Here is a 15,377-nt window from a genome sequence, read left to right on the forward strand (position 1 = left end):
AACCACAAGATAGCGTGCCGCAAGTCTAATGTTTATGTGAGATCTAAACTTTTGCCCATTATAAACAATCCATGAAGCTTGAAGTGTCTTCTAGATGTCTCTATTTCTTCTTTATCGACCTTCCCAAATACAGAAAGCTAATGTCACATGGGTATGTTTTTATATCTCCAGATGGCTTCAGGAGCTAAAATAAGCTCATGGTAGCTGTTGGTGTCAAGCGAACAGGGATCTCCAGTACTACAAGCTGGAGCGAACTAGCTCCCAGCAATTTTGAAGCCTGTTCTTTGAATGCAAAGCGATGCTCCTTTTCCCTTGTCTCTTCAGACTACAGTCTGTTGAAGGGCCATTCAACTTCAGTGCTTCAAAGCCAAAACAAATGGTAAGAGGTGCTATACAAATAATTCAAAATATCAGAAATGTACATCCTGCAGAGAGCCTTATTTTTTCAGATCTGAGCATATCAACGCTGTAACAAGGCATGCTTGCCCTTCTCCGGTGTTAGTCCTCTACCCCAAAGCTTACAGATCCTGAAGCTCCAAGAAAATATGAAAAAGGGAGGTGTGATATATTCAACTCAATAACATTGCATACCCGAGCATGGTAAAGTGCTTAACTCATTCTCATTTGGGTTAGTACTCTAAAACGGCCGAAGCAACTTCTATGACTCGCAGCAGCAGGGCAGGATATTCCGGGGATGAGTGCTCAGCCAATCAGATGGCAGGCAAGAATAGACATTCTCAGGCCGCTGCTACCTTCCCCGGGTGACACCATTTTTAAAATTTAATGTGGGGAGGCAACACCCTGTTGCCTCCCCCCAAAATCCTCTGATCCCCCTCTGTCCGTCCCTACTTATCTGCAGGACTATAGCACAGAACTACAGTTCCAGTGCTCCTCTCGTCTCCTTGCCACCATAGACGACAGGCATCCCTTTTTTTTCATTTTTTTTTTTTCATTTTTCCTCAGTAGATCGGCTGCACAAGCAGCGCAAATCTCCAGAGGTAAAATACTTAAAGCCATTCACACCCCGGATGAATTCCTGGGTGCAACTGGCTTTCATACCCGCTCAGGAGGGCGGACATGGCTGATAACGGCCCACAACCAGAGCTGAGGCCCTCGCCTCGCTCGGGCTTGCCTTTGCTCAGGCTGGCAGCCGTTATCGGCGATGTCCGCCCTCCTGAGCAGGCATGAAAGCCACATACATGCCAACATTGCTAGTCCAGTCTTTTTTTTTTTAAAAAACTTATTTTTATTGAATTTTCCATAACATACATCATTCAAACTCATACCACCCCCCCGCCCGTGAAGGCTGTCATACTTAGTCCAATGTTAAAGTGTTATTCCGATCACATAATGTCCATAACGTGTTTTTTATGAGGGCACCATTGGAGCATATAGTCATTCTGAAGATAGCTCAACACTTCCTCCCAATTACGTTTGAAAGTCGCTTGGTCCCTTTGAACCGTATGGGTTGCCCATTCCATTGATATGAAACTCCAAACCTTCTGTAACCAGTCATAGTTCGTAGGCCCTTGTTTTTGTTTCCATTTCCGGCCATAAAACTATGCTGCTGCCTTTTGGAGAGTGCCTGCTATTTTGGATCCCACAGCCCGCAGAGCCAAATCGCTTCATGTTTAAGGTTTTTGCTTGGAAAGATTGTATCCAATTGTTCCTGAATCCCTACCCAGAAAGGTCTAATTATTGGGCATTCCTCCCAAATATGTCACCAATCTCCTTCAGTTGTGCACCCTCTTCAGCAAAGGGCCGATGTAGTGGGGTACATTGCATGCATTCTGTCGGGAGTGTAGTGCCATTGGAACATAATTTTGTACAACAGTTCTCTCGTTTGAATGGAGCGTGTTAATTTAGGTATTGCGTTCCAGAGTAAGTTCCACTTTCCTATTGGTACGAGACTACCTAACGTGGTTCCCATTTTTTTTTAGTATTTCCACTGTACAATTGTAGTTCCCTCACTGAGTATTTTACATAGACCCGAGATTATTCTCCTTTCACCAGGGTGTGTTGTAATGTACTTTTCGAGAGGGGCCAATGGGCGCGCAGCTGCCTCTTTAATCCTAGGGGTGGCTAAGTAATGTCACATTTGGTTGTAGCGAAACCTGTCCGTCTCCCTCAACCCCAACTCCCCTTTACAATCCTCAAACATTCTAAGAACGTGACCCTTATAAATGTCAGACTTTTGTGCACCTCGCCTCCTTCCAAGCTTTGAAGGCCCTATGTTCCAACCCAGGTGGGAATTCTGGGTTCTGAAACAACAGCAGAAACAGGGAGGAGTTGGTGAAAGATTCCCTACTTTATTTGCTTTGTCCCACACCCTGGTTACTGTCCCCACAATTTTACTAACTTTTACATTAAGGTGTCTGTGGTCACGATTCAACCAAAGCAACCCGGGAAGGGGTTGCCCGCTACTGTCCCATCCTGTCTGGTTCATATTTTCTGCCCTGTGCCTGCAAACCATTATTTTATGGCCCTTAATTGTGCCGCCTCGTAATACCTGTAGAAATACATCAGTCCCATCCCTCACCGGTCTCTTGCGGATGTGAGAGTGAACATCGCTATCCTAGCTGGTTTGTTTTGCCAAAATATATGCCATGATAAGTTTCGTTAGGGTGCTAAAAAAAGGTTTTGCGGAATGTGAAGGGGGAGGGCTTGGAAGTAATAGAAAATTCTTGGTAGGATCACCATTTTTACCACCGTTTTTCTCCCCATCCAGGAGATCGCTAATGGGTTTCCCTTTAGTAAATTCTTTTTCACCCTGGCGAGTAGTTGTGAACAGTTGGCCCAGTATATTTGTTCTAGTGTTTTTGTAAGAACTACCCCTAAGCACGTTGTACCCTTCTCTGCAACTGATAATTGAGTTGGGATCCGTAAGCGTTCCACCGTATCTGGGCTTGCTGACACATTCAATATTTCCGATTTTGACCTATTCATATTAAGCCCTGAGACCTCTCCAAACGCCACCAATTCGGTCATCAGCGCTGGTAGAGACGTTTCAGGTTCAGTTACTGCTATAAGCATGTCATCTGCAAATGCCATTATTTTATGTTCCTCCCCCCGCCATCTTAATTCCCTTTATTTGTTGCATTTCTCTTATCATAGCTAGAAGGGGTTCCAAATAAAAAGCGTAAATTAATGGGGATAGGAGGCATCCCTGTTTGGTACCTTGTTGTATAGCAACGTTATCAGAAAGAGTCCCATTGATCGCTATTCTGACCTGCGGGGATCAGTAATTTGCTCGGGCCATCCGAAGGAATCTTTTGCCGAACCCCATATGTTCGAAAGTAGAGAACAGAAAGGGCCATTTGACTCTGTCAAACGCTTTTTCAGCGTCGAGCGACACCAAGTGCTGGCGTTTAGTCATAGTCGTCTTTTCCAACAGGTGGCATACTCAACGGATATTATCGTGAGTCTGTCAAAATTAAATAAAGCCTGATTGATCGGTTCCTATCAAATTCAGCAGGAGGTCCTTCAGCTGGGGCGCCAATATTTTTGTGTGCATTTTGGAATCCATATTAATCAACGCTATTGGTCTATATGACCCTGGGAGCGATAGGTCCTCGCCTGCTTTAAGAAACACCACTAATTTGGCTTCATTTCTAGAATTCGTGATCGTGCCCATCGTTCCAAAGAAGATAAAAAAAAAATACGGAGCTTTATTTCTGGGTTGGGATCTTAATGCTGCTATTACCCCCTCAACCTGAATTTCCTCCTCTAGCCTTTCCCTGTCCTCCTCTGTGATACTTGACGGATTAATCTTATTCAAATATGCCTCTTCTAGCTCACATTCCGGATTATAAGTGGCATACAAAGGTGTGTAATATTCACTAAACACCATTTGGATGCCCTCATTAGTTATATAGTCACCTGAGCTCCCTTTCATTTTCAGAATCGTGCGGGACCTATCTGTACTGTATCTTTTAGGAATGTATGCCCTTTGTTGGCTTTTACGTAATAATATTGTTTGGTGAATAATAACGCCTTTTCAGCCTGTTTTGTTCAGAGCATTTCTAATTGGCCCTGCGCATGTAGTAAAGCTTTTTTGCAAACGCCTTGAGGTGCCTTTGGTTATCTCCTTCAGGATCTCCCTTATTTAACTTCTAATTCCCCCCCCCCCCTTAAGCTGAAGTTTATCTCAATTTGCTTTTAAGTCTATTAAATTCACCCTTAATACTGCCTTAAATGTGTCCCATACCTACTCCCTTGGCAACTGCTTGACCATTGCTATTGGTGCCTCAATCCATCAAGTACCCCTGCTACCAATGTATTCTAAGCTTAAGCTACTAGCGTTCTAAATGCACACGCTGCAGAACACATATCTCACCACACCAACTAGCCTTCTTATGCCTCTCTTACTGTTTGCCCTAATCACTCACCTTGGTTCTCTTAGCTCTGCTCCATCAACAATGCAGAGGTCCAATATGACCCACACACCCCTGATCCCCACACAGGATTAGAGTACCAACACCCAGACCCTCCTGCAACACGCTCTCCATGACAATTCGGCCTCACTCAGATGCCCCTTCAACACAACCCGTTTCTTGGCCCACTCCGCATCCTCAAGGCTCGCCAGGCTCAGGTCTCGCACTAAACCAATACAAAATCACAGTCTCATGTTGCCTACAGACTGGAGAAATCACAGGCTGGCCTCTCGCTCTCGTTTTGCCTATGCCATAAAGCGGACTAGAGCCATATACACCTACGCCTCGCTGGATATAGCACCTAAGACACCTTTTCATGAGACTTCCGCCTCCCCCAAATACCTCGGCCGCATGCTCAAAACTCACACCACACCACCAGTCTCCTCGCCCTCCCCACTCAGTACCACCCTCCTTCCCCCTGCAACCTCAGCCTCCACTCACCCCACTAAGAAGAGCATGCCCGCACCATCTCTCAAATGTGCACTCAGAAATGGACGTTCTCTCCCTGCCCATGATCTAGAGATCCATGACCTCACCACTGTCCATGATCTAGACTTACTTGCCATTACAGAGAAATGGCTCCACGGGGCCTCCGGCCCAGCCATCTCACTAGCCCTACCACCTGGAAATTCCATCCTCCGACAAGACAGACAGCTGTTGAAAGGAGGAGTAGTAGCTCTCCTATCAAAAGATGCCCCCTCCATAAGGCTGCGAGACACCCCCGGGGAAGGCAACGCCAACATCATCTCTACTAAATTGTCCATGTCCCCAAATTGTACTATAAATATACATCTCGTCTACCGGCCACCAGGCCCCGCTCCTGACTTTCAAGGTCACCTCCTCCACCTATTAGGTGATAACCTAAAAAGTTCCACTAAAACTCTCCTACTCAGTGACCTTAATCTAGGCCTTAACGATCCCAAAGACAAAACAGCCACAGCCCTAGCTAAGGAACTCCAAGACATGGGGATCCAACAAAAAATCAACAGCCCGACTCACTGCAAAGAACACACCCTCGATTGGGTGGCTGTCCACAACCGTTCCACCAACATCAGCTCTAACTCTGCTTACCCATGTATGGACCATAACTGTATTCAATTTAACATCCCCACAGCCCATACGACCAAAGCTCTCAACTATGCGCCACCAGCACAGGTTGGAAGCTCAAAAAAATTAAACAAGGACAACCATTGTCCATTTTTGGAAATCCTACAACTAAAGCCTCCATTCTCAAGTGACCCTGGCACACTAGCAGACATCTACTCGGACACCGTTACCAAAGCTATCGACGCCACAGCGCTGATCGAATGTAAAAAAGAGAAAAAATCAATGCACATTAACTCATGGTTCACAGATGAACTACAAGCCCTACACACCAGTAAACGTGAAGCATTTACTAAGTGGCAATCCAAACCCAGTGAATCCACCAAGGAAGACTTCAAAAGGCTTTGCACACAATACAAAGAAGCAATCGTCAAAGCTAAGTCTAACTCCTTCAATGCACGTATCTCAAAGGCTAACTCCCAATCCAAGGAGATGTTCGCCATTTTCAGAGACCTCGTCTCACCTGCCACCAGCCCCGACGAGATCATTAAAGATGAAGGGTGGTGCGCAAGCATTCTAGCAGCCTGACTCAGGAAAATGGAACTTCTTCATCAAAAAAATCCAGGCGCATTTCAAAGCCTTACCCAACCACGACCGTCCTCCTTCCCCCAGTCTCTCATCCCATCTTCCCACCGACTTGCTCTTTTCCTTCCGAGACGTCACACAATCGGAAGTGCTTGACCGCCTTGAACACCTTAAACCATCTCTGTGCAAAGGGGCCATTTGTCCCCCTAGCATCATTAAAGAATGCGCTGACTCACTAGTACCTCTCATAACGGCATTCATTAATGCATCATTTGCAACAGACACTGTTCCATCTAGCCTCAAAGAAGCATCTGTGTGGCAACTACTAAAAAAAACCTTCCCTAGATCCCACCTCCCCCAATAACTACCGCCCAATCACCACAGTCCCGTTTCTCCTAAAAATCTTGAACAAGGCGGCCCATAACCAGATTCAGCACTTCCTCGAATCCAATTCCATCTTAGGTAAAAGACAATCAGGATTCTGCAAAGGCCACGGCACAGAGATTGCCCTCTTCGACCTTAAAAACCAAATAACATGAATTATGGAAAAAGGCAAGCCAGCCCTCCTCCTACTCTTGGATCTCTCGGCAGCCTTTGATCTTGTTGATCACAAGATTCTCACATCACATCTCACCCATGCTGCACAATTTTCCAAAGAGGACTTCACGTGGATCACATCCTTCCTAAAGGGAAGAGCCATGAAGGTTTTCCCAAACCAAGCTAGTGCAGCCCAAACTACCATTCACTGTGCAGTCCCTCAGGGCTCCTGCACAGCCCCTACTCTCTACAATCTGTTCACAAAACCGCTCTTTGATAAATTGGACACCCTTAGCATAGCCTACACCAATTATGCCGATGCTACGCAGGTACTCCTGCCACACTCGGTTGTGTATGACCAAGACACTGCTGCCCCCATTTGATATACTCCACCATCCAAGCCTGGATGGCGGCAAACGGGCTATGTCTCAATGGAGATAAAACAGCGATTATCCTTATCGCCCTAAAGAAACAGTAGCCAAATTAGGTGAACAATACTGCAACTTGGCCATCGATAATTCCATCATCACTGTCTCCTCTTCAGTCAAGAAACTGGTTGTCCACATGGATGCCACTGTGTCGATGACGTGACAGATTAGCGCCATTGCTTCCTCAGCGGCCCACACTGCCAAGCCATTAACTGCAATAAAACCATTCCTCTCCAAACAGAACTGCTTGTCAATAGCTAGAGCCACTATTGGAGCTAAACTTGATTTTTGCAACGTCCTCTTAGCTGGCACCTCTGGAAAAAAAAAAACTCCAAGTCCTACAAAATAATGCCCTTAGAGCAGAATTAAACATCCCAAAAAGAGACCACATCGTGCAGGCTAGGCGAGCTGCCCACTGGCACCCCGTAAAGGATCGGATAACTTTCAAGAACCTGACGCACAAGTTCTCAACTCTCACAGCTCCGCCCTACCTTTCAGAAACCATCGTCAGAGATACCTCCTCACGTTCCAAAAGATCTTGCCACGCCAACCAACTCAACATCCCTCACATCAAAAGGGCCAAAGCGGGTGGGATTGGGTTCCCACATATTGCACCCAAACTCTGGAATGCCATTGCAAATAAACTCAGAGCCGAGACGTCCCTCTCAGCGTTCCGGAAAGTGTTAAAAACCACACCTTTCAACTAACTAACACAGACAACCTCCTCCTCTCCTGCTCCTTGCCACACTTCTCCTATTCACTCCTGTTCTTCTGATGTAAATATGAATGTATGTATTCTTTAACTAAGTATGTTGTCTTGTAACAGTGCCCCGATGCCTCAGGGCTGTGGCGTGCTTTATAAATGTTAATAAATAAATACTTGGGGACACATCAATGGTGTTGTTCATTGTAAAGTAGTCATCAATTTTATCTTATATCAACTTAGCCAGGATAGAGTCTTGTATCAATTGTAACGGAAGGCGCATGATCTGAGAGGGAGATGGACCCCAGGTCTATAGCTTTTACCTTTCCCACTAGGCGGGTTGAACGCCACATGCAGTCAATCCTTGACATTGATAAATGCACATGTAAATAATACGTGTAGCCGTGTATCTGTCCCCTAATTACATGTAGGGCTAGGGTTGTGATTTTTTTTGTTTAAGCGATTTGGGTGGCATGAGTATGTGCCGAGTCGCTGAAGATCTCCTTTCTATTTGCGGGGCCCTGGCAATGTTAAAATCCCTGGTTGACATAATCTCTCCCTTAGCAAAGTCCTCTAGTTGAGATAATGTATCCCTCAAGAAACAGTCTTGCCTCTTATTTGGAGCGTATATTGTCGCTAGTGTGTATCTATGGGCTCCCAGCTTGTTATTGAGAAAGAGTAATTGTCCCACTGAGTCGGCTTTACTTTCAAGGATATACACTGTTAGCTTGTCACTTATTGCAATAAGAACCCCTGCTCTTTTATCCTCTGCATTTACCTGGAACAACTGAGAATAACCCCTTATTCTAAATTTCCCTTTAACTTTTTTTCTTATATCCGTTTCTTAAAACATCAGTATATCGGGATTCACCCCCTTCACTGACCCCTCTATTTTTTTTTCTCTTTAACCGGGGAGTTCATACCCCTAACGTTGTGAGATAATATTTTTATATCCTTCATTTCAATTCCATGGCCTCACAGAGCTCACTAATCTGTTCACCCCCATTCTTGTTCGTGTCATCTTGCCCCTTGAATTATGTGATCGAGCCTGCTCAATAAATCCCCCCAACCAAACAAACCCCAACTCCCATCCACCTTCCTTCCACAACTTTCCCCCCATTTCCCTTGGGGGGGGGGGTGGCATAGTTCCTTAGATCGCTCGGACGATGTGCTCGAAGCCATTGGTCCCCTACGCCACCCAGAGAATTATCGCAGGGAGTCCTAAATCCCCCTCTTATATTCCAAGCCAATGACCACCTCCTAGTGGACCCCAGGACCTCTGTCTTACTTGGGTGCATATGTGTTTTGCGCTGCTTCGTTAGAGCGTTCCTGCCCCGGATCATTTCCATTTCCATCTTTTAGAGTCCCCCTTATTTTCTCTTTTGAGAGATCAATTGTCTTGACGAGCAACCTCATTTTTCCAGACTGTCGCCTCTTGTAGTCGGGTTCCATTCCCAGGGTTTCCGAGTCTTTCTCTTTCGCTAATCCGACCTCCTGTCAGTGTCTGAAGTCATATCTTCTTCCTCCTGGATCTGTAGGATGTGCATTCCTTCCTCACAAGTGGTAATTCGATACTGTCTATCTTCTCACTTGAAAATCAATCTAAAAGGAAATGTTCATTTATATTTTACCTGTTTTTGCATTAGGAATTGCACTACAGGGCCCATAGCTCTTCTTTTTTGTAACATGGATTGTGCTAGATCTTGATACAATTGTATTTCATGTGGGGGCGTGGCTACAGAGCAATGCTGTAGGAAGTGACTTCTGAGGCTCCTGCGATTCCGAAAATGATTTTGCCCTGAAAGGGATGCTAAAATGAGCGTTGGCGCTTGTTAACCCATGACAGCTCTAATAAAGGTGGCGGGCACAACAGGGCTCAGTTTAGACACTGGAACTATAAGGAGAGAGGAGAACCGGCTGGCCGAAGTCCGAGACCCAGCGTGCAGAGAAAAACAAAAGATGGCGGATCCAGGACGATAGTAGGCTCCGTGGGAATAAAACACCAAGACACGGCATTGCGCTGCCGAGGAACAAGTAAGCACTGAGAGCCTGGTGAGGACCCCCACGGGACGAGATCGGGGTCGGATTTTGTTGGCTGGCTCAGTATAAGTGCTGGGGAATATACTTCCGCTGAGTTGTCAGGGACCCATGGCGTGAGGAGCTGCAACGCTGACACGTGTGATAGTGAATGAAAAAGGTGCTGTGGCAGGATAATGCTGTGGCAGGATAATGCTGTTAGTTAAAAGCGTCACACAGCTCGAAAGCGCTTTCTGTAATAGTCTAATCAGCTAAAGAGGCTCAACGAAGGAGGACAAGCAGAGTTGAGCGAGCGAGGTATCGGTACGAAGTGCCTGCTGCATGTTAACGACAGAGGGAGAGGAGCGAATAGTTGGAACCCAACTACTGAGGACCGACAAAGTGGCGAACAAGGGCGCAGCTGCTGCCTGATACATATGCGCACGACCCGTGTTATCCTTCATCCAGGCGTACAGAGCGGTGCGCTGGAGAAGGTCCTGTGCTGGAGGGCAAAAGAGACTGCTGGTAAAATATTCATGCCGCATTAATGACATTCACAGACTGCATAAACCGCAACGTGTATGCTAATGTAAACGGATCAGGCAGCCGCACAGTAATGTCTGCTGCTGGTGCAGGGACTATGAGAGCCGGGCACACGGATATAAATGAATGTGCAGTTTGATGATACATGGAATTGGCAAGGAGGCACACACATGCGAGCTGAGGTGAAACTCCAACAATAGCACGAGAGTACACAGACGAACGCTACAGGCACAGTGTGACCCGGGTGAGCAGTGTGGAACGCGCTACGCGCACAGAGCCAATCAGGCAGAATCCCATGTGCATATTGTGACCCCGGCGCCAGGTGAGTTATGGCATAAGTGCAGGAGGCACGAACTGCATGGCCGGCAGGCACGGGGGATAAGATAAAGAATACCTTATCCCAGCAACGATGTGTAGGCAATGAGAGAGTTGCGGCCTAGGGGGCGCATTGGCAAGATATCCATGAAGTAGGAGGTGAGCCCGGGGTGCTGCTGCAGATCCTTTATGATCCGAACGAGTAAAATTGTCAAAGCTGACCACAACAGTTACTTTTAGACCTACAGCTGTATGAACTGTCTGGGTCACTAATGACAACAGCATAAAGGTGTAACTGAGGGCTGGAGGACTGCTGAGAGCCCTGCAAGTCTTTTTGCGCAAGGCTGGGAACAGGGGTCTCACACAAAACATAAGCCTCCTCAAAGTATCTGTGAAATTCTGAGCAATCACAGACGTGGACCACATTGATGAATATGACACTAGGGCGTCTGAAATACTCCCGGGGAAATAACACGGTAAGGTGGGAAACGCCTCCAACACCACGAACGCAGAGCAGCTAGGGCACGACGGCCTTAATCGGCGCCACAACAGCACTGACCACGGATGTAGAGCAACAGCAAAGAAGTGTCATGCGCTACTCCCGTATGCCGTCTTGGCTAATATGGAGTCATTGGCGGCTACACTGGCATTAGGTTGTTCCGTCGTTTCTTCCTCACTTCCTGTATTTTACGTTCTAGTCTTTTCTGCTTTCCTTTTCTTGTTCCGCTTATAGCCCCACCCACTTTCCAGCTCGGCGCGTTGCAGCCCATTGCTTTTCGCCTCTGGGTTATGCGCTAGTGCCCCTGTGTGCTTTTGCCTTCATTACTTTTGTAAGCCTTTGGCTTTTTGCCTTTTCGGCGCCTTTCCCTTTCACGGGTCTCATCCTGTACTGTTTCTTTCTTCAAGGTACTCCTCCCGCTCCGTTTGCTTACCTTCTCTTCGTTTTCTTCCCTGTTCTTCCCCTCTGTCCGGTTTCGGCTGAGTTCTTCTCTTTCTGCTCTGCCTACTCTCTTTCACTCTCTCTCTTCCTTTTTCCTGTCTTCCCTTTCAGTCCTTCCTCCATTCTTTTTTTCCCTTCTTCTGTCGGAGTACCGTGGTGCACCGTCCGGTGTCCGACTTTTGTCTGATCTCCTACGGAGTGCTCCGGTCTTCATTCCTGGATAGAACGAGTTCTTCGAAAGACTTCAATCTTTTCGGATGCTGGCTGGATCTTGCCTTCCGGTCTGGGAAGAACGTGAGCAACTGTGCTCATACCGGACCTGTTACTTACCTGCTATTTACCTGCTATTTCCATACTGGATAAGGAACCCTGGCTGTTTACATCGTCTCACCCATTGTAGAGATTTGTCCAATCATCTAAACATCCTCAAGCAAGGGATTATCTTATATCAACAAGGAGAGAGGTTTTTTTTAGCCACTGGCTTTTTTCCTCTCGCGGGCACTCTCGGAACGGGGTCCTCTGTCCACCTGTTCCATCAGAGTGACAGAGTGGCTTCTATTCGAGGGAGGCCATATCTCTTCTGTAAAAAGAAGCACAAAGATTGCACAAAGAAGGGCCGACCCAGGAATACACGCCCAAAGACTCAGGTAAGAAGGAAGGGGATCTGAAGTTGGATAACAAACAAGCTAACAGAGGTGAATCTGACAAGAAGAAACCCCCAGGACCAAAACGTATTGCCCCCAACACAGAGATGGCATCTAGGTTGCGAAAGTCAAAGGGAAACAACCAACCTTAGAGGAGTTCCCTAAATCATCACCAGCAAGGGAAGGGGCTAGACCTAATGGACAGCACACACAACAGGAAGAAACCACAGCACGCAATGACAAACCGATACTAGATGCTATCTTGGGAGAGCAAGATGGGTGCTGCCATCCTGGAATTGTAGACCTCGCTCGAACACAAGATTGACGCAGTAAGTGTGGATGTGAATCTACTACAACAAGACGTCTGTGCACTAGCCGAGCGCACAGGAAGCTTGGAAGAGGAGGTGAAAGCCAACACAAGCACATGCTCGACCAATGCAAAGGAGATCCACACGTTGCAACAACAGGTGCGCAACCTCGAAAGCAGAGCTGAAGAAGCAGAAGGGCGTGCACGCAGAAGTAACGTACGCATTGAGGGGCTCCCAGAAGGCGAGGAAGGATCAGACCCGACAAATTACGTTGAGAATATATTATTGCAAGAGATAGTAGGCGGAGCACTCAGTCAGGGGTTTGCAATGGAACGAGCGCACAGAGCCTTGGTCAGGAAGCCGCCGTCGGGAGCCACCCCGCGGCCAATCATCGCTAAGATACTGAATTATAAAGACAGAGAGAAGGTCTTAGAGCATTTCCGCAAAGGGGGGGATGATAAGCAGAGCATCAGCGACCCTTTTGGTGCAGGGACAGCGTATGAACTATGTTGCGGTCAAGAGAAGGCTGCGGGAGGCGGGCCAGAGATACATGCTGCTGTATCCAGCAAAGATGAAAGTGCTCCATTAGAACAAGGCCCTTTTCTTTGAATCTCCATAGGATGTGTCTGCATGGCTGGGCGCAGGGAACTGTCCGTCAGGATCGGGAGACTGGGCGGGGTGCGAGACAGAGAAGTGAATCGGTACCTTTTCAGGGCCGTACGAGCGGACATATAGATACTATGAAGATAAGTACAGCCCATATATTGACCTTGGGACTAGACTATAATCATGTATTAGATCCGAACCTCTGATCTATAATATATATGTAAAGGTAGTTGGCCTGAGTAGGGAGAGTCATGCAGTGCTTAAAATGTATAAACGGATGACAAACTGTAGCTTCAATACAGGAGGAACGGAGGAGACACGTACTTACCCCCAGGAGTTAGATTAGTTAGGATATTAGTAGTATAGTATCCCCCCTTGCTGGGTTCTGAGTATCGGCTAGGACGCAGAAAGGGACTAGTTGCGGGGTAACCTGAGATCCAGGGATGGAGCTGGACAACTGTTTGGGGAGTTGGGGGGGGTAAGGAGGGGGGTAGTTGTTGCTATAAATGGGGAGGAGGGGAGGGGTTTTGGGAGTAATGGGCAACAGTTATGGGAAGTTGGGGGGAGAGGGCAACAGTTGGGGTCGGGCAAGATGGGGAGGGAAGGGAGAAGGGTAGTTTGAAGAATTAGTTGGGGAACAAGCTTACACCCACACGCTACTGCGCATGAAGCGGAGGCCAAGGGAGGATATAGGCGGGACGTGGTATAGATGAGAGATGGGAGACCTCAAGATGATAACCTGGAATGTCAGGGGGCTCAATAGGTATTTGAAGAGGAATAAGATCATGACGTTTCTAAGGAGGCAGAGAATAGACATCGCCCTGTAACAAGAAACTCACCTTACAAAAGAAAGACAGGATGTGATAAGGAAGAAATGGAAGGGGACCACCATAGGGGCAACATATTCAGCATACGCCAGAGGGGTAATCACTTGGATAGCTCCACATGTCCCCTTTCAGTTATTACAGTCCACCGTGGATTCTGATGGGAGGATGGTGGGGATACGGGGTTTGATAGAAAATAGAGAGTTGTGTATCATTAACATATATGCCCCGAACCAAGACACTGTGGCCTATTTCAAGACGTTATATAGCAAAGTTAGCCCGTACCTCGGGGGTGAAGTTGTATGGGGAGGAGACTTTAATTGTACGCTGGACCCCAGGGTGGACAGATCAGACAGGAAGCTAGATAGACCTACCCCCGCTGCCAAAACCTTGAGGACCCTGTTGGGAGACTTTCATTTAGAGGATGAATGGAGACTGCACCACCGACATGAAAGATATTATTCACATTACTCAGCCCAACCAAACTTGTATACACGGTAAGACTATATGTTTGCTAGTCCGGAGCGGACTGGGGAGCTAGTGCGGTCAGAATACAAAGCAAGGGTCCTCTCAGACCACTCGCCACTGATCTTAACATGGCAATACTTGCCTCCTAGAGCCAGGATCCCAACATGGCGGCTCAGAGCCGAACCATTGAAAGACAGTGTTCAGAGGGGACTTGAGGAAAGAAATTGTAGAATGTTTCAAAAATAACACTGGAGGCGTAGAATCGGCCTGCACTTTATGGGAGGCATTCAAGGTGGTGGTGAGGGGAGCAGCTATGTCTAAATCCAAAGGTCTGCAAGGAGGCATAACGCAGGAGTTGCAAAAGGCAGAGGCAAAATAAGAGGCAGTTATGCACAGAGGAGAGAACTCCCGTGAGGAAGCCAAACCCATAAGTAAATTGCAGCAGGAGTGTGTGGGGCACTGGGAGAGAAAATGCAACTTGAACTACAAGAAATACATAGAGAGGCAGCATGCTGGTCGGGACTAGCCGGGGAGGTTGCTAGCACGGTTCAATAAAAATGACACCCAAACCAACGATCAGAGCAATAAAGGGGGAGAATGGACAAATACTCGACACCCAAGAGGGCGTGAACGGTGGGTTGCTTGAGCTCTACCAACAACTGTATGGAGAGGTTGAAGGGGGTGAAGGGAATAAGATGGTTGAAACACTGGAGGCTATTGGCTTGTCTAAATTGGTAACAAAAAAGAGGGAGAACGTAGAGGCTCCAATCAAGTTGGAGGAATTAGAAGCAGTGATTAAGCTATTACCTGCTAGTAAGACCCCAGGAGCGGACGGACTCCCTAGTGAGTTCTACAAAACTTACAAGACGGAAGTGTTCCCCCCGTTTCTGGCAATGTTGAATGAAGCGTTAGAAATAGGGATACTACTGGAATCCCTGACAGAGGCAATTATTTTTCCGCTTCTCAAACCTAACAAGCCGAGC

General features: G+C 47.1%; 1 protein-coding gene across 3 annotated transcripts in view; it reads left to right on the plus strand.

Moving 5' to 3' along the window:
* The window catches only part of RRN3 (RRN3 homolog, RNA polymerase I transcription factor), a 1,004,740-nt gene that overhangs the window by 1,811 nt on the left and 987,552 nt on the right, over nucleotides 1-15,377 (plus strand). The window contains exon 1 of one of the 3 annotated variants that reach the window (XM_069645598.1): nucleotides 229-379. The exons of the other annotated variants lie outside the window; for them this stretch is intronic. Within the exon in view, the coding sequence (XP_069501699.1) occupies nucleotides 299-379 (81 nt within the window). The 5' untranslated portion in view covers nucleotides 229-298. Of the gene's footprint in view, nucleotides 1-228; nucleotides 380-15,377 lie in introns of those variants that run through there. 3 annotated transcript variants of the gene reach the window in all.

This window comes from Ambystoma mexicanum, chromosome 2p (assembly GCF_040938575.1).
Source record: "Ambystoma mexicanum isolate Mex_15411 chromosome 2p, UKY_AmexF1_1, whole genome shotgun sequence".
NCBI lineage: Eukaryota > Metazoa > Chordata > Amphibia > Caudata > Ambystomatidae > Ambystoma > Ambystoma mexicanum.